This window comes from Carcharodon carcharias, chromosome 11 (genome assembly GCF_017639515.1).
Source record: "Carcharodon carcharias isolate sCarCar2 chromosome 11, sCarCar2.pri, whole genome shotgun sequence".
Lineage (NCBI taxonomy): Eukaryota > Metazoa > Chordata > Chondrichthyes > Lamniformes > Lamnidae > Carcharodon > Carcharodon carcharias.
Genome location: NC_054477.1, coordinates 9,711,459 through 9,737,398, shown reverse-complemented (window position 1 = coordinate 9,737,398; position 25,940 = coordinate 9,711,459). Strand labels below are relative to the sequence as shown.

Sequence of the window (25,940 nt, the reverse complement as noted above, 5' to 3'; positions counted from 1 at the left end):
ATTCTTCCCAGGAGCCACTTTGGTGTCCCACAGTAATTTCGGACCCAAACAGACTGATCCAGATTAAACTCACGAGCGGGTTTACTTGTGTCATGTGACCTTTTCTGATCAAGTTGCCTTGAAATAATCTTTCCTTTCAAATCCGGACACAGCAAATCCATTCTGGTACGCGGTTGTCTTCCAAACACCAGCTCAGCAAGAGATACACCTGTTGTTGCGCGTGGAGTTTACGATACATCAAAAGGTTCTTCAGCTTCAACTTCCAATCTGTTTGCGTCCTCCCCTTCAATACGGCCGTTTTGAATACCTGGGCAAGGCGCTCCGCTTCACCATCTGAAGATGGGTGGTAAAGCGAGGTGAGAATCTGCTTGATTCCATTGTTTTTCAGGACTGTTTGAAATTCATAGGATGCGAACGGTGTGCCATTGTCAGATACGAGCTGCTCCGGCAATCCAAAAGTAGTGAACACATTGTGGAGAGCATCAATGGTCTTTGCTGAAGTAGTTGACTTCATGGGAATAACGAGGCCACTTTGTGCTGACATCCACCACAGTCAGGAACGTATGTCCGAGAAGTGGTCCGGCAAAGTCCACATGAAGTCTCTGCCATGAGTGGTCAGGCCAAGCCCATGGATGTAATGGGGCAGGTGCAGGAGAAGACTTCATTTCTTGGCATGGAAGGCAATCACTGACCATGTCTTCACAGAATCACAGTGCAGAAGAGGCCCTTTGGCCCATCGAGTCTGCACTGACACTTGAGAAACACCTAACCTACCTACCTAACCCCATTTACCAGCACTTGACCCATATTCTTCAATGTCTTAATCCAGGTATGGCCACCATACACGTAGACAAGCCAATACTTTCATTTTGATGTTTCTATGTGACTGAAGTGAAGTTCTTCTAACATTTGGGTTCGGAATTTGAGGAACAACAACTGATTCCCGTTAACAACCATCTTGCAGAGTCAGCTCAAATCTATGCATGTAGTAAGGTTTAAGCTCAATAGTCACTTGAGATACACAATTTGCGTGTGTATACAGGTAAACTTTGGAGAGCACAGCATCCCTCTGCATTTCAAGTCAAATTTGATCCACTTTAACATGTCTAACATAACCTAAAGCAGTGACTTCACTTTGGGTTGTGGAGCTGGAAGTTTAGAAAAGAGTCTGCATCCATGATTCTCAGTCGAACGAAATGTAACTTCGTTCTGGTAAGCAGGTAAGACCAGTGCGCACCTTTGTAGGCATACAGCAGCGTCAGGGTTTGTGACTTCGGCCTAAGCAACCAGATCAAAGGCTTGTGGTCTGTAATTAAGGTGAATTTACACCCATACAAACATTGGTGGAACTTCTTGACACCATAGATTGGTCCAAGAGCTTCCTTCTCAACTTGGGCATAATTTTGTTCTGCCTTGGACAATGTGCGTGAGGCTTATGCAATGGGGATTTCACTTCCATCAGGAAATGTGTGGGAGATGACAGCTCCAACACCATATCCAGTTGCACCACAAGCCAGGCTGACAGGCAACTTCTCGCTGAAATGTGCCAGGACTTTAGCAGAAGTGAGCTCTTGCTTGAGTTCCTTGAAACTTTGACAGGCTTGTGGCCAATCCCATTTGGCATTCTTCTCCAGCAGGTTATTCAGTGGTGCTGCCTTGGTAGCCAAACTGGAAATGAGCTTGCTGTAGTAATTCACAAGTCCCAAAAACGAACAAAGCTCCTTAACATTTTTGGACTGTGGTGCATTCACCACTGCCTCCACCTTTCTGGGCGAGGTGGAAGGGCCAGTTTCGTCGATCACATGTCCCAGGTATGCCACCGAGGGCTTCAGGAACAAGCATTTGGATTTCTTACAGCGAATGCTGTATTTTTCCAGTCTACGCAGGACCCTGCCTAGGTTCTCTAAATGAGCTGGGAGGCTTTTCCAGGTGATGAGCATGTTGTCTTGGAAGCAGATTACATCAGGGTGGCCCTGCAGTATTTTGTCCATGGCCTGCTGGCATAAGGCTGGTTGTTAGGGGGAAATTAAAAATGTTAAAAGAGAACACCTTAAGAATTTACTGAAAAACCCTTAAAATCTCCAGACAGACATGGCTGCTAAACATATTAAGAGTTGAAGATTACCAGATGAACATTATACAGCCTTGAGAATCAGACTGGAGACACAAGCAGGACATAAGATAGATTAAGTGTACTCCTCTCTCACATAGGGAAGGGGCAGATGGTTTTAGCTTAGATATGGGAAGATGAACAAGGGGCAAAGAGGGGTCTTTGATGAAACACAAATAAACAGTCTTGAGTTGTGAGAACCAAGGTCTATGCGTACGTGTTTCAATTTTGATTGGATAATAATTATGTATACATCCTTTAGAATAATTGGTTAGCAAAATCACGTTTCCCTACTCAACAGGATAGAGTTAGCATGGGAACCGGTGTGTCGGTTACCGATTGGATGTATTCAAATGTGTTATGATAAGAAAAAGTACAAAAGTAATGAAATGTAATCAATCTGGGAACTGGGTCTTCATTCTTAGGAATGATTGTGGCTCCCTTGCATATGCTTGAATAAAACTGGCTAAAGGAAGCCTGAGTCTCTGTGGTCGCTGTGTGATCGGAGAGTGTAACTTCTCCTCTTTACCTGGCCTATGTGGTAGTTGTGGGATCACTGGTGCTAACACGATTCCAAATAGAAGTTGTTTGTATTGATATAGACCTGTGTGCTTTGTGAATATACTTGGAAAAATGTCCATTCAAGCTAAATATGGAGATCAAATAGCAAGGTTGCTGCTTATCATTGTGAAAGGGGATCATCCATCGCTTATGGGCAGAAACTGGCTATGTTGTATATGTCTTGGAATCTTCACTCAGCTGCATTTGCAAAAATGCCTGTGATAGGTCAAGCTTTGGGAATAATTCACCTCCATTCAGATCAGCGACCAGGTCCTCAATTTTCAGTAGCGGGTACTGATGTACTTCTAGGAAAGGGCTAATGGTGCTTTTATGGTCACCACATATTCTGACAGATCCATCATCCTTCACAACTGGGACTGTCCACTCTGCATAAATCAACTTCCTTAATTATCTGTTATCTAAAGTTTTCAAATCGTTCTAGTTCCTGTTCGATTTTCTGTCACATTGAGTAGGGAAATGAACATGGTTTAAAGTACCCTGGAGAAACTTCAGCCCTCACAGCAAGTTTGGCTTCAATGTCTTTAATAAGTCCAAGACCTTCTTTGAAGGCGTCAGTATGCTTGACTAACAATGACTGTGACATGGGGTTGCAATGCACTTTATTTATTTTATTCCAGTCCAGCCAAATTTCTTTTAGCCAGTTTCTGCCCATAAGCGATGGACGATCGCCTTTCACAATGATAAGCGGCAACCTTGCTAATTGATCTCTATATTTAGCTTGAATGGACATTTTTCCAAGTATATTCACAGGCTCACCAACGTAGGTGCTAAGCTGGAGGAGAGTTTTCTCCGATGGACATTTCTTGAAAATTTTCTCCCATGTCTTCTTTGAAGCAACAGAAAACAGATGCTCCATGTCAACCTCCATTTCAACATTTAAGGCAAAGCCAACTTTTAGTCCTTCATTTAGTTTCACAGTAGACTGAAAACAATACAATTGTTCTTCTGCAATGTCGTTGTTAGTTTCACTTTCTGTCTCGTCTGAACTCGCATCATTTTTGTATCTTGTTTCCAAGTAATGTGTCTTTTAAAACTGCCTGTTTATTTTCAAGTGCAACCGGTCTGTGCGCTCCTCGTGATGCCCTTTTTCTTCTCAACTCAGCCAGGAACTGGGAAACGAACTCACTTTCATGCTGCTCTCTTCGGTGAAACTTGAATCTCTTGGCAATAATAGCTGGTTGGGTTCAAAATGTCCACAAGCTCTTTAAAGCTTTTACCTGCTGGCTTATCAGGAGCAATGAGATTTCTCAGTAAAGTGAAAATTTTCATTCCAATGACTGTAAGAAACACTGAGGCCTGCTTTTCCTCTTCAATCTCATTCGTAATGAAAAACTGTTCCATTTGTTCAACATGAACTACAAAGTCCATAGTAGCTGGATCAAAAGCCTCCAAAGCCCCTAATAATGATGCTCCCACTTTTGTTACCATTTGAAAGGTCAACAAAGAGAAAATAGTACCGTGAGATCCTTTACATCCACCTGACAGAGCAATTAGGGCCTCAGTTTAACAATTAAGAACATGCACACAGCTATCTGCTTCCAAACACCAACTTTCTGTGTGAAAACAAAAGGTTCCTTTATTCCTTATTCTCCACCAGAGGGCAATATATCCAGACTTAGCACACCCTACTGTCAGGTTTTATATAACAATTCTTTTTAACTAAATGTCCTTTTACAAAAAAAAAGATAAATATTAAACACAAACATCACAGTATCGGTGACACTTCATGCTCTCGTCTGGGCCAGGAACAAATTAATCAATTTTGCTTCCAACTTCCACCCCTTTATCACCTTCACATGGTCCATCTCCGACACTTCCCTTCCCTTCCTTGACCTCTGTCTCCATTTCTGGTGATAGACTGTCCACCAATATTCGTTACAAGCCGACTGATTCCCAAAGCTACCTCGACTACAGCTCCTCACACCCTGCTTCCTGTAAGGACTCCAACCCTTTTACTCAGTTCCTTCGCCTCCGTCGCATCTGTTCCGATGATGCCACCTTGCAAAACAGCACTTCTGACATGTCTTCTTTTTCCCTTTACTGAGGTTTCCCACCCATTGTGGTTGACAGGGCCCTCAACCGTGACCTATTTCCCACACCTCTGTCTTCAGCCCTTCCCCTCCCTCCCAGAACCATGATAGGGCCCCGCTTGTCCTCACTTCTCACCCCAGACTATGCATTCAAAAGATCATCCTCCGCCATTTCCAGCATGATGCCACCACCAAACATATCTTCCCCGAACACCACTCCCTCCCCTCCCCCCCCCAACCCCAACACCAACATTCTGTAGAGACTGTTCCCTCCGGGATACCCTGTTCCACTCCTCCATCATCCGCAACACCTCATCCCCTTCCCATGCAATCGCAGAAGGTGCAACACCTGCCCCTTTACCTCCTCCCTCCTCACTGTCCAAGGGCCCAAACACTCCTTTCAGGTGAAGCAGCATTTCACTTGCATCTCCTTCAATTTGGTCTACTGCATTCGCTGCTCCCAATGCGCTCTCCTCTACATTGGGGAGACCAAACGCAGAAACCTTCAGTCTGTCCACAAGCATGACCCAGGCCTTCCTGTCACTCGCTAATTCAACACACCACCCTGCTCTCTTGCCCACATGTCTGTCCTTGGCCTGCTGCAATGTTCCAGTGAAGACCAATGCAAACTGGAGGAACAGCACCTCATCTTCTGATTAAGCATTTTACAGCCTTTCGGACTTAACAATGAGTTCAACAACTTCAGACTATAAACTCTCTCCTCTATCTTCACCCCTTTTTAAATCCCTTTAAAATTTATATTTATATTTTTATTTACTTTATTTTATTTTTATTAATAACAATAAGTAAAGTTTATTTTATTTACTCATTTTTATTAATTGTTTTATCCCCTTATCCCTTTTTCTCTCCATTTTCCCCAGCTATCGCCCCCTCCCCACACCTCCCCACCCAATAGGGCCATCTGTTACTTGTTCCATGTTGCTCTTTCACCGAGAGCTGACCCTTGTTCTGCTATTCACACATTCTGCTTTCTTACCTTTAGGTCACTATCAGCACCTTCTTTTGCCCTTACCATCACCATTAACACTCCCTTTGTCTCGTGCCCACATCATCTTTGTCAATCTCTCCTTAGCCCCCATCTATCGCTGACCTTCTATCCAGCTTCACCTGCTCCAAGTCCCTTAAACAATGTAAATTACATCACATCTTTAGCTCTGAAGAGTGGTAGTGGTAACGGTTATAGTAAAGGCACAATGTTTGTGCTCAAATGAAGCATGAATTGGCTACTTATGCAGCAAGAATAGCAGTTCGAGGAGTTCTGGATGACTTGGAGGTATATGTAATCATAACACGAAGGGTGTAATTTGGGTTGGAGTCCACACGGAATCGGTTGAAGCCAGAGACAGTTGCTGAGTAAGGAAATGTGGCATAAAAAGATATCTGTTCAAATGTGAGGGAGGAGATGGAAAGCAAAGAATGTGAACAAGGCAGAAGAGAAAAACGAAATCCCGTTGGAGAGAACTTCTCCAAGGTGGGCATTCTGGAAGAGAAGTTGTCTAATATTTACAAAGGCAATTTGAGATTTTGCCCATTTTCACCCAACAGTCACTTGTATTTTTCCCCTGGTATTGACACTTATTCCCAGATAAAAGTGGCAAAAAAACCCATCTTATCATGAAATAAAAGCAGAAAATGCTGAAAACACTCTAGCAGGTCTGGCAGCATCTGTACGGAGTTAACGTTTCAGGTCATGGTCATCCTTAGTGTCTTATCATTTTGTTGAAGTATCACAAAATGTTTCACCTAATAAAAAATTCATTCTCGGGTCGTGGGCATCACTGGTAAGGCAGACATTTACTGCTCAGTCCGAGATGTCCCTTGAAAAAAAAAGTGGTGGTAAGCCACCTTCTTGAACTGCTGTAGTCCATAGGGCAAAGGTACGCCCACAAACTTTTTCACACAGTGAGTGGTTAGGATATGGAATGCGCTGCCTGAGAGCATGCTGGAGGCAGGTTCAATCGAGGCATTCAAAAGGGAGTTAGACTGTTAACTGAAAAGGATGAACGTGCAGGGTTATAGGGAGAAGGTGGAAAATGGCAATAAGTGGATCACTCATTCAGAGAGCTGCTGCAGACTGGATGAGCTAAATTGTCACCTTCTGCACCATAATAATTCTGTGATTCTGTTAAGTGGGAGTTCCAGAATTTTTGGCACAGCAACCATGAAGGAATGTCCGATATATGTGCCAAATCAAATGCAAACGATGGCCCTATTCTGCACCAGTAACACCCCACATAACAGCAGTGAGGTGAATGATTTGTCATTTTTTTGGCGGTGATATTTAAATAGGGTGTAATACTGCGGACACTGAGCGAACATCCTGTTCTACGGTTCCACAGGTTCTTTGATCCTTAGGTTAACATCTTAACCAAAGGGTTGACGATACAACGTACCCTCAGTACTGCAGTGAATTACCAAGTCACAATGGGTTTAAGTTTGCTCCCATCCAATGGTCTGTGTTTATCATGTAAAAATAATTGTAAAATTAACTTCTCTTCACAGTTATAGCTCTATTTTCCTTTGAGAAGGTTGAGAGGCAATTTCATTGAGGTATACAAAATCATGCGGGGTCTAGAAAAAGAGTAGATAGGGGGAAACTGTTCCCATTGGGGGGAGAACCAAGAACCAGAAGGCAGAGTTTTGGGATAGTTGGCGAAAGAAGCAATGGCGACATGAGGAAAAACTTTTTCACCCAGCAAGTGGTTAGGATTTGGAATGTAGTGACCGAGAGTGTGGTAGAGGCAGGTTCAATGGAGGCATTCATGAGGCAATTGGATTATTATCGGAAGGGGAGAAATGTGCAGGCCAACAGGGAAAAGTCAGGGGAAGAGGCACCAGGGGAATTGCTCCTTTGGAGAGCCAGCACAGACATAATGGACCAAATGGCTTCCTTCTGTGCTGTTAACCATTCAAATCATTTATCTGTCTCATAAGGCATGTACAATTGCTTGGGCTAAAGAGGATGATGCATGGGTACAAGAATATTGTTATCATTAGCCTCAGTTGCAAGGGAAGACTCCTAGGAAGTGAAAGCAAAGACCCTACTCTGTACATGTAACATCCCACACAGCAGTGAGATAGATAAACATCACTATCAAAAAAAAAATAAGAAGGGAGTATTGGTGTGTGGGCACTGGCAATGTACTCTAGGAATGTTCTCAAAGCATCCCTGAAAAGGTCAAACATCCCACCAACTCATGGAAGTCTATGGCTTGTGACCGACCAAAATGGATAAGGCTCATTCGGGAGCGCACCGAACACATTGAGCACTTTATCGGTAACATGCAGAGGCGAAGTGGAGGCATCGGGGAGAGTGAGAACCTCCCAACAACTCATCTACCCAACCCTTCAAGCACCATCTTTCCCACTTTTTAAAAAATAATTAATTCATGGGATGTGGGAGTTGCTGGCTAGGCCAACATTTATTGCCCATCGCTCATTGCCCTCGAGAAGGTGGTGGTGAGCAGCCTTCTTGAGCCGCTGCAATCCATGTGGTGTAGGTACACCACATGGGAGGGAGTTCCAGGATTTTGACCCTGCCACATTGAAGGAACAGCGATATATTTCCAAGTCAGGATGATGAGTGGCTTGGAGGGAACTTCCTAATGGCAGTGCTCCCATGAGTCTGCTGTCCTTGTCCTTCTGGATGGTCACGGTCGTGGGTTTGGAAGGTGTTGTCTAAGGAGGCTTGGTGAATTCCTACAGTGCATCTTGTAGTATGGCAGCGTCTGCAGGTCGTGCATTATTAGCCATCTCAGAACCCATCGAACTGGAGTGGAAGCAGGTCATCCTTGATCCAGAGGGACTGCTCAAGAAGAAGGATCCTTAGTGGTAGCTCAGTCAGCAGCACTCTTGCCTCGAGTTTGAAGGCTGAGAATCCCACTCCAGAGTCTCGATCACAAAGATGTAGGTTGACACTGCCAGGGCCGTACTGAGGGAGTGCTGTCTTTTGGATGAGATGTCAAACCATAGCCTCATCTGTCCTCTCACGTGGAGATCAAAGATTCCATGGCATTACAGTAGGGTAACGGAGCTGCACTTAGTGTCCAGGCCTATACGTAATCCCTCAACCAACATAGTTGTTTTTTTTTGACAATTTGCTAGCTTCATGGCCAAACACTGATATCAACCAACTTCTCTTATTTTCAGGCCATCTATACAGAAATCAAACTCTCAAATTGCCACAGTGTAACCTGAACTTCTGTTCTGTGCTACTACTTCAGTACAAGTCAGGAGTGTGATGGAATACTCTCCACTTGCCTGGAAAGGACAGGTTGTCTCATGAGGAAAGGCTGGGCAGGTTAGGCTTGTATCCACTGGAATTTAGAAGAGTAAGAGGCAAATTAATTGAAACATTGAGGGGTCTTGACAGGGTGGATGTGGAGGGGATGGTTCCTCTTGTAGGGCAATCTAGAACTAGGGGTCACTCATTTAAGACAGAGATAAGGAGAAATTCTCTCTCTCAGGGGGTTGAGTTTCTTTGGGACACTTCCTCAAAAGGCAGTGGAAGCAGTCTTTGAACATTTTTAAGGCAGAGCTGGACAGATTCTTGATTAACAAGGGGGGTGAAAGGTTATCAGGTAAGTGGGAATGTGGGGTTGAGGTTACATTCAGATCAGCCATGATCTTATTGAATGGTGGAGCAGGCTCTAGGGGTCTACTCCTGCTCCTAATCCGCATACCCGAGTGCAGCTCCAACACTCGAGAAGCTCAATACCATCCAGGACAATGCAGCCTGCTTGATTGGAACCCCATTCACCACTTTAAACATTCACTCCCTCCACCACTGACACACAGTAGCAGCAGTGTGCACCATCTACATTTAGCTACACTGCAGGAACTCAGTGACAGCACCTTCAAAACCTGCGATCTCTACTATCTAGAGGGACAAGGGCAGCAGGTACACCACCAGCTGCGAGGTCCCCTCCAAGCCACTCACCCTCCTGGCTTGGAAACATATCGCCATGACTTCACTGTCGCTGGGTCAAAATCCCAGAACTCCCTCCCTAACAGCACTGTGGGTGTAGCTACACCACATGGACTGCAGCGGTTCAAGAAGGTGGCTCACCACCACCTTCTCAAGGGCAATTAGGGATGGTTAACAAATGCTGGCCCAGCCAGTGATGCCTACATCCCGCGAAGGAATAAAAAAAGTAACATTACTAAGCTACCATAAAGAGAAATATCTGGCCGTGTACTTGGAACCATAGCAGTTTCTGCGAACGTGCTGTTTTCAAGGCTTACTTTCATTGTTAAGGGCGATGATGACATCATCTATGATGCAGTCAGCTGCAAAGCCTGAAGTTTTCGACAACAACCCAATCAAAGAGGCAATCTTCAATCTGACCGAGCTCTCGTTCTCCTGTAATAGAATTGCAGATGTCAGCAAAGGAACGTCCAACGCCCCTGGGGTGCTTCACAGGAGACTTATCAAATGAAAACTGACACCAAAACAACTAAAGGAGATCACAGCCGAGCTTTTAAATCAACTTCGCTTCCCCGCTCTTTCCCCATATCCTTTAGTGCCTAAAAAATCAATCAACTTCTGACTTGAAATGACTGAGCATCCACAGCTCTTTATTGTAAGTGGGGGGGGGGCAGAGTATGAAAATAGGGAAGTCTTGCTACAACCAGGGATCTTGCTACGATATGAGATGCGCTAGATTTCAGAACTGGAGGAGTTTAGAGGTCGCGGAGGGTTTTGGAGCTGGAAGAAATTACAGAGGTAGAAGAGGGCGTTGTCAGGGAGGGCGGACAGCAGACCCATGTGAGGAAAGTAGCGGCGGCGGGAGATAAAAACCAGTGGCAGAGAGAGGGGGGCCCAACACACAGACAGCAGACCTGCTTGAGATAAAAACCAGCAGCAGGGAGCCCCTTCAACCTGTTTCGAACTGTCAGAACCGAAGTGTGACATCAAAGTCAAACAGGTAGGTATCTCTTCCGTCTCTCTTTTGATTGGCCAAGCGCTTTAAATCAAGAGACGTTATTACAGCTGAAGAGTACAGTTAATTAACTCACTTTTAAAATATTTAACACCCAAATTAATTAATTAATTAGAACGGAGATGGCTGGGCAGGTGATGTGTTGCAGCTGTAGCACATGGGAGCTGGTGAACTCCAGTGTGATCCACGCTGACTACATTCGCAGCAGGTGTTGGCTGCTCCAGGAACTTCAGCTCAGAGCTGATGAGCTGGAGTCCGAGCGGCGGACACTGCAACACATTAGGAAGGGGGAGTGTTACCTGGACACTGTTTCAGGAGACAGTCACATCCCTTAGATTAATTACATCAAATTTGGACCATGGTCAGGGACAGGATGTGTGACTACAAGTGAGGCAGGTATGGGGATCCAGAATTTAGCTTTGGAGGAGCCTCAGCCAGTGCCCTTGTCCAATTAAATTAAAAAGCAGAACCACAAAGGTAATATTCCCCAGATTACTACCTGAGCCACGTGCAAATTGGTGTAGGGTAAATTAGATTAGAGAGGTAAGTGCATGGCTAAAAGATTGGTGTAGGAGAAATGTGTTCCGATTCATGGGGCACTGGCACCAGTACTGGGGAAGGAGAGAGCTGCTCTGTTGAGACGGGCATCATTTGAACCATGCTGGGACCAGTGTCCTGGAAAATCGTATAACCAGGGTTGTAAATAGAACTTCAAACTAATTAAATTAAAAGCAAAATACAGCGGATGCTGGAAATCTAGAACAAAAACAAAAATACCTGGAAAAACTCAGCAGGTCTGACAGCATCTGCAGAGAGAGATACAGTTGGCATTTCGAGTCAGTTGGGGGTGGGGTTCAATAGAAGGGAAGTTTAAAAAAATCAAAAAGAAACAAGAGAGCAGAGTTGTAGGGTAGCAAAGAGGCAAACGATAATCAAAGTGTGACAGGAAGGGACAGAAAATATAAGCAGAAGAGTGCAGCAGAAGTTAGAACCAGGATGAGTAATAATGGTGAAAAGTCAAAGCTTAAGGCTCTTTATCTGAATAAAAGTAGCATTTCTAAAAACTTTAGATGAATTGACGGCACAAATAGAAATAAATGAATACGACTTGATAGCTATTACAGAGACGTGGTTGCAGGGTGACCAAGGCTGGGAACTCAATATTCAAGGCTATTTGAGATTCTGGAAAAATAGGCAAAAAGGAAAAGGAGGTGGGGTAGCTTTGTTAATAAAGGAAGGTATCAATGCAGGTGGTGAGTAATGATATAGGTGCAATAGATCATGATGTGGAATCAGTTTGGGTGGAAATAAGGAATGGCAATGGTAAGAAGTCATGGGTGGGAGTCATCTATAGGCCCCCGAAGGGTTGCCTCACTCTAGGACAAAGTATAAATTGGGAAATAATGAAGGGGTGTAAGGAGTGAGAAACAATTGTCATGGGTGATTTTAATCTGCCTATTGTCAGGACAAATCAGATTGACAGGGGTAACATGGAAGACAAATTTATAGAGTGCATCAGGGATTGTTTATTAGAGCAATGCGTTGCAGACCTACACGGGAACAGGCTATTTTAGATCTAGTAATGTGTAATGAGGTGAGATTAATAAGTTAAGGAGCCTCTAGAGGGTAGCGATCACAACATGGTAGAATTTCAAATTCAATTTGAGGGCAAGCAGCTCAGGTCTCAAACCAGTGTCCTCAACTTAAATAAAAGGCAATTATAGAGGTATGAAGAAAGAGTTGTCTAAAGCGGGCTGGGAAACTACACGAAGGGGAAGGTCAGTGGATGAGCAGTGGCAGATATTTAAGCAGATATTTCATAACGCTCAGCAAAAATTTATCCCGGTCAAAAAAGGCTCGATGAGAAGGATGAACCACTCGTGGTTAACAAAGGTTGTCAAGGAGAGTAGCCAATCAAAAACTAAGGCATACAAAGTGGCGAAAGCTAATGGTAAGCCAGAGGATTGAGAATTTTTTTTTTAAGAACCAGCAGCGGATGACTAAAAAGCTAATAAAAAGAGGGAGAAAATTGATTACGAAAGTAAATTGACAAGAAGTATAAAAACAAACAGCAAGAGCTTCTATGGGTATATAAAAAGAGTGGCTAAAATGAGTGTGGGGCCCTTGGAGGATGCGATGGGGGGAAATGGCAGATAATTTAAACCATTATTTTGCATCTGTCTTCACGTTGGAGGACACTATAAACATCCCAAATATATCAGGTAAGCAAGGAGCTAATGGGAGGAAAGATCTTGTATCATGAAGGATAAAGTATTTGACAAACTAATGGGACTAAAGGCAGATAAGTCACCAGGACCTGATGGCCTGCATCCAAGGTTTTTTAAGGAAATAGCTGCAGAGATAGTGGAGGCAATGGTTGAAATATTCCAGAACTCTCTGGATTCCAGGTGAGTCCCAGCGGATTGGAAAACCACTGATGTGACAGCCCTGTTCAAGGTGTCATGAAGCTATTAAATGTATATTATTTTAGAAGAAAAATATATTCCAAAATATTGAGGTTTAGTCTACGGGTGTGTCTTAATTGGATTAAAACTAGCTAGTCTGGGTGCTGTGACATGTACTAGTTATGATATGTAAGAGAGTCAGCGTGCATTTGCATTTTTTGAATAGAGCATTCAAGAAGTGGGGTGAAAACTGACGCCTTTCTAGCAGCTACCAAGCAATATGTTTATAATACTAATAAAATTGGTACAATGAAAGGGGTTTTGCTGTTACAAGGTAGAGTTCAAAGAGACTGGTGAGACAATGAGAATTTGAATTCATTTAGTAGGTTTTGGGTGTGCAGAGCAGAGGCAATGTGAGATCAAAAGGCAGCTGCAAGCCTCCAACTGGCTCCACAGTGAAAATAACCTTATTTTGAATTCTTTTGATGATCTGCTTCTATCACTGCTTGTTTGTCCCTACAACCACACCACCCCCCTCCACTTCTCTCCCCCCACCCAACCCCCCCCCCCCACCCCCCCACCTTAAACCAGCTTATATTTCACCCCTTCCCTGGATTCACCTAGTTCTGTCGAAGGGTCATGAGGACTCAAAACGTCAACTCTTTTCTTCTCCGCCGATGCTGCCAGACCTGCTGAGTTTTTCCAAGTAATTCTGTTTTTGTTTTTTTTTCTTATTTTGAATTCGTAAGGTTAAAATGCTTTGCCTGGTGTTTGGTTAAGTCTATGGGTTGCTGTTGCCTTAATGGAGATTAGTTTGGGAATTGTTAAAAGTTATGATAGTAGTAATTTGGAGCCACGTGTATATATTTTTTTAACCTGTGTAAATTAACAAAATGTTTCAATTAGTTTAATGTAAAACCTCAATAACTGATGGTCTGATTCCTGAATTTAGTCACATCTCAGACATAACACAAAATTATAGGTTATGACAGTTGTTTAAAGTTTTCCTCTGGGAATTTTAAATAGCTCCGCTTTACCAACTGCATCAGTCATAAAGAAGGGAGGGAGACAAAAACCAGGAAACTATAGGCCAGTCAGCCTAACATCTGTCGTTGGGAAAATGCTAGAGTCCATTATTAAGCAAGAAATAACAAGACATTTAGAAAAGCTGAACGCAGTCCAACAGAGTCAACATAGTTTTGTGAAAGGGAAATCATGTTTGACATACTTGCTAGAGTTCTTTGAGGATATAACAAACAGAGTTGATAAAGGGGAACCTGTAGAAAAAGTGTATTTGGATTTTCAGAAGGCATTCAATAAGGTGCCACATAAAAGGTTATTGCACAAGATAGGAGATCATGGTATTGGGGGTAATATATGAGCATGGATTGAAGATTGGTTAACACACAGAAGACAGAGTCAGGATTAATGGGTCTTTTTCAGGTTGGTAAGACGTAACTAGTGGAGGCCCACAAGGATCAGTCCTAGGACTTCAATTATTTACTATCTATATTAATGACTTGGAGGAGTGGGCAGTAATGTATCCAAATTTGGTGACAATACAAAAATAGGTGGGAGGGCATGTCATCATAAGGACATAAGGAATCTGCAAGGGATATAGATAGGTTGAGTAAATGGGCAAAAACTTGGCAGATGGAGTTTAATGTAGAAAAGTGTGAGGTCATGCACTTTGGTAGGAAGAATCAAAAGGCAGACTATTATTTAAATGGAGAGAGACTTCAAAAAAGTGCAGCACAGAGGGACCTGGGTGTTCTTGTGCATGAAACACAAAAAGTTAGCATACAGGTGCTTAAGTAATTAAGAAGGCAAATGGAATTTTGGCCTGTATTGCTAGGGGGCTGGAGTTTAAAATTAGGGAAGTCTTGTTACAACTGTACAGGGTGTTGGTGAGGCCGCACCTGGAGTACTGTGTACAGTTTTGTTCCCTGTATTTAAGAAAGGATATACTGACATTGGAGGCAGTTCAAAAGAGGTTCACTAGGTGGATTCCTGGGATGAAGGGGTTGACTTATCATGAACAGCTAAACAGTTTAGGCCTTTATTCATTAGAGTTTAGAAGAATGAAGGGTGATTTTATTGAAACGCACAAGATTCTGAGGGGGCTTGACAGGGTAGATGTTGAGAAGATGTTTCCACTAGTGGGGGAATCTCGAACTAGGGGACATAGTTACAGAATAAGGGGACACTCAATAAAACTGAGATGAGAAGGAATTTCTTCTCTCAGAGGGTAGTGAATGTCTGGAATTCTCTAGCCCAGAGAGTTGTGGGGGTGAGATCACTGAAAGTATTTAAAAGAGGATGTAGGCAGATTTTCAAAATATCAGGGAGTGGAGGGCTATGAGGAGCTGGCACAAAAGAGGAGTTGAGGCTTGGGGCATATCAGCCATGACCTTATTGAATGGCGGGGCAGACTTGAGGGGCCGAATGGCCTACTCCTGCTCCTAGTTCTTATGTTCTTATGAATGCAAGACTGAGAATTTTAAAATGGAGGCGTTGCCGGACCAAGAACCAATGTAGGTCAGCGAGCACAGTGGGTGATGGGAGAATGGGACTTAGTGTGAAAAAGCAATGAATTACCCGGTTACAGAATGCTGCCAATCATAAATACAAGTGGCAGAAAGTGTTGGCGACCATACCTTATAATAATGATCTAGGAGGATGCGAACAACTCCCTCCACACTCTCTGCCTCCACAGGCTTCTTTGCAAACTGCAGCAGATACTGCAGGGCTTCTGTGGGATTTGTGGATTTGCACAGGTCGACATGGAGGGCAGCCGATTTGCTGGGTTTCGTCAGTCGGAGTTTCTTGGCTGGAATCTCTTCGTGAGGCTGGTGCTACATTTGCAGAGAGTAAAAAAAATGAAGAAAATCAACTCAACAAATGTTACAATGGCTTAGCATTAAAGGAGTCCAACCAGTCCAGCTTCTCCAGTTTTACTGAATCATAAAATGATACAGCAGACAAGACGGCCATTCAGTCCATCATGCCTGTGCCAGCTCTTTGGAGGTCTATCCAATTAGTCCCACTCCCTGCTCTTTCCAGGTCACAATTCATTGCATTAAAAATATTTTCCTTATCCCACCTCAAATTCCTTTGCCCATCATATTAAACAGCAGTGAACACAATAACTATCGCTAATTTGAAAATGTATTTCAATGTTTGTTAAGCCATTATGTAGAAAAGATGTTTCCATCTATGAAGGAGTGTAAAACTAGGGTGACATAAATATAAGATAACCACTAGTACATCCAGTCGGGAATTCAAGGGAAAATTCTCTACCTAGAGAGTGGTGAGAATGTGGAACTCGCTACCTCAGGGAGTGGTTAAGAGGTGAATAGTATACATAAAAGGGAAGCTGGATAAACATGAGGGAAAAAGGAATAGAAGGATATTTGAAGAAGGGGTAGGAGGAGGCTCGTAAACACTGGCATAGACCAATTAAGATTAATGGCCTGTTTTGGTGCTGTACATATGAACATATCAACATATGAAATAGGAATACAAGAAGGCCATTTGGCCCCTCGAGCCTGCTCTGCCATTCAATAAGAACATGGCTGATCTGTTTGCGTTTCAAATTCCACATTCCCATCTACCCACCAATAATATTTGATTCCCTACCTCTGCCTTAAAAATATTCAATGACTCCACTTCTTATGGAGGCAGAGGTCCAAAGTCGCACAATCCTCAGAAAATATTTCTCCTCACCTCTGTCCTGAAAGGGCAATCCCTAATTTTAAAACAGTGCCCCCTAGTTCTGGACTCACCCACAAGAGGAAACATCCTTTCCATATCCACCTTCTCAACGCCGTTCAGGATCTTGTAAACTTCAATCACATCACCCCTCACTCTTCTAAACTCCAGTGGAAACAAGCCCAGTCTGTCCAACCTTTCCTCATAAGACAACCCACTCATTCCAGGTATCAATCTAGTAAACCTCCTCTGAACCACCTCCAATGTATTTACATCCTTCCTTAAATAAGGAGACCAAAACTGCACACAGTATTCAAGGTGTGGTCTCACCAATGCCCTGTATAACTGAAGCATAACATTCTTACTTTTATGTTCAATTCCTCTCATAATAAAGGACAGGATTTCATTAGCCTTAATTACTTGCTGTACCTGCACACTAACTTTTGTTGATTCATGTACTATAACACCCAGATCCCACTGCACCTCAGAATAATGCAGCCACTCTCCATTTAAGTAATGCTCTGCTTTTTTATTCTTCCTGCCAAAGTGAACAACATCACATTTCCCACTTTATAATCCATCTGCCAGATCTTTGTCCACTCACCCAACCTATCTATATCCATCTGCAACCTCCTTATGCCCTCTTCGCAACATACTTTCCTTCCTATCTTTGTGTCAGCTGCAAATTTAGCTACCATGTCTTCACTCCCCTCATCTAAGCCATTGATGTAAATTATAAAAAGTTGAGGCCCTTGCAGGGCTCCACTTGACATATCTTGCCAATCAGAAAAAGACCCATTTATGCATACTCTGTTTTATGCCAGCCAATCTCCTATCCATGTCAATATGTTACCCCATACACCATGAGCTTTTATTTTCTGCAATAACCTTTGATGTGGCACATTATCAAATGCCTTCTGGAAATCAAAGTACAGCATGTCTACAGGCTCTGCTTTATCCACAGCGCATGTTACTTCTTGAACCTACTCCAATTAATTGGTTAAAAGTGATTTCCCTTTCACAAAAGCATGCTGACTCTTCCCGATTACCTTGAGCTTCTCTAAGTGCCCTCCTTAATGATGATTCTAACACCTTCTCCACGACAGATGTCAAGCTAACTGGGCTACAGTTTTCTGCCTCTCTCCCTTCTTGAAAAGAGGGGTTCGATTTGCTACTTTCCAGTCTGATGGAACCTTTCCAGAATCAAGCAAATTTTGGAAAATTAACACCAACACATCTACTACCTCATTAGCCACATCTTTTAAGACCCTAGAATGGAGTCTATCAGGGCCTGGAGATTTGTCAGCCTGCAGTTCCACCAGTTTGCTCAGTACCTTATCCCTTGTGATTGTAATTTCATCAAGTTCCCCACTCCCTTCCACTTCATGTTTTACAGCTATTTCTGGAATGTTTTTTGTATCCTCTATAATGAAGACAGCAGCAAAATATTTGTTCATCTAGGTCAGCTTTCATGCCCACATGGTTGCCCTTATTTAAGTTTAAGACACTAGTCTTAGACCCACTCTACCACTCTTCTCCCTTTCAAACTGGATGTAAAATTCAATCATATTGTGGTCGCTGCTACCTGGAGGTGCCTTCGCTCTAAGGTCATTAATTAATCCTGTCACATTACACAATACCAAGTCTAATATAACCTGCTCCTTGGTTAGCTTCTTTGAGCAGTACCAACTCAAAAGCATTCTATAAACTCCTAATCCAAACTACTACTGCCAATCTGATTTTTCCACTTTTTTTTATTACATAGTTCAAAGTCACCCATGATTATTGCTATCTCTTTATCACAAGCACCCTATATTTTGTCTTGTATACTTTGTCCTACATTGTGGTTACTGCTGGGGAGCCTGTAAGCCTCTTCCACCAGTGACATGCTTCCCCTACTATTCCTCATCTCCACCCAAACCGATTCTACATCCTGATCTGCTGAACCAAGATCATCTCTAACTGTTGTACAAATGTTATCCTTGATTAACAGCTGGTCCTCTAGAGAGTGACACTGGAGAGTTAATAGTAGATAATAAGGAAATAGCGGATGAAATGAACAAATATTTTGCTTCTGTCTTCATTACAGAGGATAGAAAAAAACAATCCAGAAATAGCTGTAAACCAGGAGGTGGAAGGGAGAGGGGAACTTGGTGAAATGACAATCACGAGGAAAGCGGTACTGAGCAAATTGATGGAGCTGCGGGCTGACAAGTCTCCAGGTCCTAATGGCCTTCATTCTAGGGTCTTTAAAAGAGGTGGCTAAAGAGGTAGCAGATGTTTTGGTGTTAAATTTCCAAAATTCACTCAGTTCTGGAAAGGGACCATCAGACTGGAAAGTAGCAAATATAACCGCTCTATTCAAGAAGGGAAGGAGGGAGGCAGTAAACAGGAAACAATAGGCCAGTTAGCTTGACATCTGCTGTGGGGAAGGTGTTAGAATCAATCATTAAGGAGGTTATAGCTCTACAGTTAGACCTTTTCCTAGCTTCCTATTCTTCTCGAATATCATATACTCTTCAATTTTCAGGACCCAACTCTTGTCACCCTGCAGTCATGTCTCCATAATGGCTCAGATCATATTTATTTACTTTAATATGCTCTAAAAATTCATTTACTTTGTCATGGGTTCTATGCACAGATACAGAGCCTTTTGGCTTTTTGTTATCTTTGTAACTTCTAGTCTTAACTATTGGAGTATTCTTAGGTTTTATCTCTGTTCCTTCCTGCTATTCTACGACTCGCATTTCCCATATTACTATTATGGTCTCCTGCCTTGAATCTACTCCTTCATTTGCCACATCTACCCATGCCTGATCCCTCACCTCATGCTGTTTAGTTCTACTTCCCTGGTTATCTGATTTGCAAGAACACACATGCTAGCACAGTTCAGGTGTAGGCCGCCCCAATGATACAGCCCCCACTTTCCCTAGTGCCAGAGCCCCATGAACCCAGAACCCACCTCCCACACCAGTCTTTGAGCCACGCATTCATCTCTATAATTTTATCTGCCCTATGCCAATTTGCACATGGCTCAGGGAATAATCCAGAAATTACCTTTGAGGTTCTGCTTCTTAATTTGGTACCTAGCTCCTCATAGTGAAGCTTAAAGCTTGACACTGCCCAAGTCAAAAGCAGGCTGCTTGATTGGCACCACATCCACAAACATTCACTCCATCCCTAGTTGCCCTTGAGAAGGTGGTGACGAGCTGCCTTCTTGAACCACTGCAGTCCATGTGATGTAGGTACACCCACAGTGCTGTGAGGGAGGGAGTCCCAGGATTTTGACCCAGCGACAGTGAAGGAACGGCGATATATCTCTTCTTTGCCTTCACCTATCACTGGCCCCCTATCGAGGTCTACCTGTCCCACCCCTCTCCATCAGCTTATATTTCACCTCATTTCTCTATTTCCTTAGTCCTGATGAAGGGTCATACGGACTCGAAACGTCAACTGCATCCCTCTCCGCAGATGCTGTCAGACCTGCTGAATTTTTCCAGGTATTTTTGTTTTTGTTCTAGATTTCCAGCATCCGCAGTATTTTGCTTTTATTCCAGATCCTAACCATGCTTTTGCTTCTTTTATCAATTACTTTAACTCGGTGCCCTCTGGTTCTCGATCCTTCCACCAATAGGAAGAGTTTCTCCCTAACTACTCCGTGAAATGAGATTAAAGTATTGAGTGTTTTTAATTATTTATTCTTTCATGTGGGTGTCACCAGCGAGGCCAGCATTGCTCATCCCCCGAAATGTTCCAGGGCAATTAAGAATCACATTGTTATGGTTCACGTTCTGACAATTGACAACCACCATCATGGAAACCAGCTTTCAATTCCAGGTTTAAAAAATATATATTTTTTTTTAATTTAAATTCCACCAGCTGCTGAAGTAGGATTTGAACCCATGTCCCTGAAGCATTAGCCTGGGCCTCTGGATTATTAGCCCAGGGACATAACCACTATGCCACCATCTCCCTGAGAAAGCGTATTTGAACTTTCCTGTAAATGCCAGATGTATTTATGGGGAAAAAATTTGTCAGGGTTTTTTTAAAAAAATTCATTCATGGGATGTGGGCTTTGCTGGCTGGGCCAGCATTTATTGTCCATCCCTAGTTGCCCCTTGAGAAGGTGGTGGTGAGCTGCCTTCTTGAACCGCTGCAGTCCATGTGGTGTAGGTACACCCACAGCGCTGTTAGGGAGGGAGTTCAGGATTTTGACCCAATGACAGTGAAGGAACGGTCGATATATTTCCAAGTCAGGATGGTGAGTGGCTCGGAGGTGAACTTCCAGGTGGGGGTGTTCCCATGTGTCTGCTGCCCTTGTCCTTCTAGATGGCAGTGGTCGTGGGTTTGGAAGGTGCAGTTGAAGGAACCTTGGTGAATTCCTGCAGTGCATCTTGTAGAAGGTACACACTGCTGCTACTGTGCGTCGGTGGTGGAGGTAATTGTTAGCTTGTGGATAGTCATTATCCCAATAGAGAAACATCCAGTTGCCTTAATGTTCTTTGTTTCAGGCCTTCTGCAGCAGACGATGGACGACATTTCCGAACAGTGACACCTGTACGTACTCCTGGTTTTCAAATTCCTCCATAGCCTCACTTCCCTCACGATCACTGTAACCTCCTCCAGCCCAAAAACCCTTCAAGATCTCTGATCTCCTCTTGCTGCCCAGATGCAAGACTGGCATTGTGTTTCAGCTGCCCTGTCATAGAAATCATCCAATTTTCATTCCTATGATTAATGGTCCATCCATAATGTCAATGTTATACCCAAGCAGCAAGATGCAAATCTCCCCTGACAGAGTCTAATGTACAACAGCTTGTACTTATATAGAGCCTTTATTGTAGTAAAGCTTCCTAGGATGAAGCGATTAAGATTGGGGCGCGCAGATATTTTTCTTTATTTTATTTCATGGGGTGTGGGTGTCACTGGCGAGGCCAGCATTTGTTGCCCATTCCTAACTGCCCTTGAACTGAGTGCCATGCTAGGCCACTTCAGAGGGCAGTTAAAAATCAACCACATTTCTGTGGACCTAGAATCACACGTTGACCAGGCCAGGCAAGAATGGCAGATTTTCTTCCCTAAAGGACATTAGTGAACCAGATGGGTTTTTATAACAATGATAGTTTCACCTCCACCGTTACTGAGAATTCAAATTCCACCAGATGCCGTGGTGGGGTTAGAGCCTATGCCCCCAGACCATTAGCTGGGTCACTAGTCCAGCAACATTACCCTTGATGCCAAAACCGGAGGAGCTCAGAGATCTCAAAAGTTCTAGGGCTGGAGAAGACTCCAGGGATAGGGAGGGACGAGATTATGGAAGGGCTTGAACATGACAGTGAGAATTTTAAAATTGAGTCATTTGGCAGACCAGAGGCCAATGTAGCTTGGCAAGCACAGAGATGATAGGTGAACAAGACTTGGTGTATGTTAGATTACAAGTAACAGAGCTTTAGAAGGGGCTTAGGTTTATGGAGTATCACCTTGAATACAGGAGCCACAATGTTTGCAGCTTCTTCACTTGATCTACAGTACTACAAAGACAGGCTTCTGATCTGCAGCCAGACCAGTAACTTGAGTCACGTGCCCATTTCATCTGCACTTCAGCAGCAAAGGAGTACAGTATGTTCTTCTGGCTGTAACATTCCTGTGATCATCAAGCACAAAATCCTCAGACATATTGTGGGGTGATTTGCTGATGCATTTATAACTATGACCAGTTCTAAGGTGAGTGTTTGATCTTCCAAACTCAGTGGAATTTCGTAAATTAATTAGTTAACAGTTGGGAATGAAAGTGCACTGTGTTATTGGTGAGGAGCCATGACCTTTAGTACAAAGTCTCTTGGTGCCCTATTTTAAATGTGCTTATTAACCAATAAAAGCAAGCGGGTGAGTAAATCTGTTAAAATTTCCAATGATCTGGAAAATCAGGAGAGTTGTTTTGTAACAGGCAGCAATCTATTTTGCCCAGTCTTTTCAGCAATCTATTTTGCCCAGTCTCCTCCCCCCCCCCCAAAAAGCTGCTGAGGCTTGGAATTCACATAGGATATATGACACAGGGGCAATTGAAAATTTCAAAACAGAGATCGATAAGATTTTTAACAAAACAACGTGGATGCCGGAAACCTGAAACAAAAACCGAAAAAGCTCAAAATACCTGGCAAGTCTGACAGCATCTGTAGGGAGAGAAAAACACAGTTAACGTTTCAGGTCAACATCAACCCAAAACGCAAATTCTATTCCTCTCCATTGATAAGATTTTTGTTGGGCAAGGGTACACCAAGGGATATATAACCAAGGCAGTTAAATGGAGTTAATGTACGCATCGGCCACAATAGAACCGAATGGCAGAACAGGTTCGATAGGCTGAATGACCTGCTGCCATCCCTGATCGCTGCAGCGAATTTGCGGGGGATTTTTTTTTTTTGGGCAGGGTCAATGTGCAGAAACTACCGCTCCTGGAAGTTCCCACAAACTTTGCGCTGGGAAAGGTCGTGATTCTTGGCAAAGCTGTAACTTTCTGAACCTATTGCAAAAAACAAAAATAAATAAGGACAACAATTTTTTTTAAAAAGAAAAATGTCCAAAAGCTAAAAACACAGTTTAAAAAAAAAGTTATATTCACACAGTTGATAGCCCTTTCTTTAGGCAAGTACCCATTTTCCACATGAAAATGTCTTTAAAGTTCTCGATTCTTGACAGAGAACGGCGACTCTGAACCTTTTGCAAAAACAACTTTAATAAAAAGAGGGTACAAAAATTAAACAGCATAATTTTGAAAGTTAAACTCAAGAGTTGACAAGGCTTCTCTTAAATATCTATTTCCCACATCAAAACATCATTTTTAAAATTCATGATCCTGGACACAACTGTAACTTTGGCCAAAAAAAAAACATATAAAGCTTTAAGTTTAAAAAAAAAAGGCTGCCCAAAAATTAAAAACGCGAATTGAAAAAGTTATATCCCCAGAATTCTCTCAAATATCCGTGTTCCCCATTAAAATACTGTCAACTGGATGGAGGAGGGGGGGGGGGGGGGGGGGGGGGTGTGTGTGCCTGGGAGTGAGGTTAGGCCTCAAGCCTGAACCGGAGGCCATTTTCCTGAGGCTGGAAGCCGCTTGAAGCGGCCTGATGGTCGGACACCTGGAGTCCAATGTGCGGGGGGGGGGGGGGTTGGGAGAACGAAACTTAAATAACCCCGACTAAATTTGCACGAAAAACCGATTGGGTGGGGTGGGTGTCTGGAAAAAGCTGACCGACCTGAACCACTTTGGTGAACTCCTCGTACACCCGCTTCTTGAGGTGCGCCGCCATCGCCGGTGAGCCGGGCCGAACGCCAGGGGGACAGCGACAGCGCGAAACGCCAAACTCGAAAGCGCGCCGCGCGCAGCGCCGCCTCGGCTTCCGTAGCCCCGCCCACCCTCTGACGTCAGAGCTGGGGAGGATGCCAAGGGCCCTGGGCCCTGGGCCTGTAACATGCACTGGCACCAGCAAAAAAAAAAATGCACTCCTACCAGGGGCTAAGCAGCTGCTGGGGACAGGACGTTAAGGGACACTTTGTTGGTCACTGAGCCTGGTGCAGGGGCGGGGGAGAGGGGAAGGGGGGTGTTGGTGGGGGTGTGGGAGGAGGGGGGGAGCTGGGAGTGGGAGGAAGGGGGGGAGCTGGGAGGGGGAGGAGGGGGGGAGCTGGGAGGGGGAGGAGGGGGGAAGCTGGGAGGGGGAGGAGCTGGGAGGAGGAGGGAGGAGGGGGGAGCTGGGTGGGGGAGGAGGGGGGAGCTGGGTGGGGGAGGAGGGGGGAGCTGGGTGGGGTGTGGGAGGAGGGGGGAGCTGGGAGGAGGAGGGGGGAGCTGGGTGGGGGAGGAGGGGGGAGCTGGGTGGGGGAGGAGGGGGGAGCTGGGTGGGGTGTGGGAGGAGGGGGGAGCTGGGAGGAGGAGGGGGGAGCTGGGTGGGGGAGGAGGGGGGAGCTGGGTGGGGGAGGAGGGGGGAGCTGGGAGGAGGAGGGAGGAGGGGGGGAGCTGGGAGGAGGAGGGAGGAGGGGGGGAGCTGGGTGGGGGAGGAGGGGGGAGCTGGGTGGGGGTGGGGGAGGAGGGGGGAGCTGGGTGGGGGTGGGGGAGGAGGGGGGAGCTGGGAGGAGGAGGGGGGAGCTGGGTGGGGGAGGAGGGGGGAGCTGGGTGGGGGTGTGGGAGGAGGGGGGGAGCTGGGTGGGGGAGGAGGGGGTGTGGTGGAGAAGGGAGTGGGGGGGGGGGGAAGGGACCGCTGAACCTGTCCACTCACATGGCCTGGAGCCTCGCGGTCACAAGGCCAGGGTGACCAACCGTCCCCTATTTTACCGAGTGCCCGAGGCCACTGCCCGCCTGTCCCAGCATGCTGGGTGCTTCGTGGAAAGGTCCTTAGCGGGGCGTGGGCGTCGCTTGGGCCGGGCCAGCAATTACTGCCCATCCCGAATTGCCCCTTGAGGAGAAGATGGGCGGGGAGCTGCCCTTCTTGAGCCGCTGCAGGTACAGCCACAGCGCTGTCAGGGAAGGAGTTCCAGGATTTTGACCCAGCGACAGTGAAGGAACACTGATATATTTCCAAGCCAGGATGGTGAGTAACTTGGAGGGGAACTTCCAGGTGGTAATGTTCCCATTTATCTGCTGCCCTTGTCCTTCTAGATGGTTGTGGTCGCAGGTTTGGAAGGTGCTGTCTAAGGAGCCTTGGTGAGTTGCTGCAGTGCATCTTGTAGATGGTACATGCAGCTGCCACTGCGTCGGTGGTGGAAGGAGTGAAAGTTTGTGGATGGGGTGCCAATCAAGCGGGGTTACTTTGTCCTGGATGGTGTCAAGCTTCTTGAGTCTTCTTGGAGCTGCACCCTTCAATAGTAGTATACTATTTAAATGGAGAGAGGTTGCAGAACTCTGAGGTGCAGAGGGATCTGGGTGCCCTGGTACATGAATCATAAAGTTAGTGTGCAGGTACAGTAAGTGTATGAAGGCAAGTTGCTGTTTATTGCAAGGTGGACGGAATATAAAAGTAGGGAAATTCTATTGCAGCTGTACACGGTGTAGGTGAGACCACATCTGGAGTACTTTGCACAGTTTTGGTCTCCTTATTTGAAAAAAAGATTTAATCGTGTTAGAAGCAGCTCATAGAATGTTGACTCG

General features: G+C 44.6%; 1 protein-coding gene across 3 annotated transcripts in view; it reads right to left on the bottom strand.

Moving 5' to 3' along the window:
* Window positions 1–24,160, bottom strand: part of ints4 (integrator complex subunit 4) — a 71,138-nt gene extending 46,978 nt beyond the window's left edge. Inside the window, exons 1-3 of one of the 3 annotated variants that reach the window (XM_041199681.1) lie at window positions 24,058–24,160; window positions 15,748–15,945; window positions 9,988–10,105 (exon numbers count right to left, since the gene is read on the bottom strand). In XM_041199681.1, the coding sequence (XP_041055615.1) occupies window positions 9,988–10,105; window positions 15,748–15,945; window positions 24,058–24,111 (370 nt within the window). In that variant the 5' untranslated portion in view covers window positions 24,112–24,160. Of the gene's footprint in view, window positions 1–9,987; window positions 10,106–15,747; window positions 15,946–19,858; window positions 19,999–24,057 lie in introns of those variants that run through there. The other 2 variants (XM_041199683.1, XM_041199680.1) reach the window with 2 other exon arrangements.
* Between the last annotated feature and the right edge of the window lie 1,780 nt (window positions 24,161–25,940).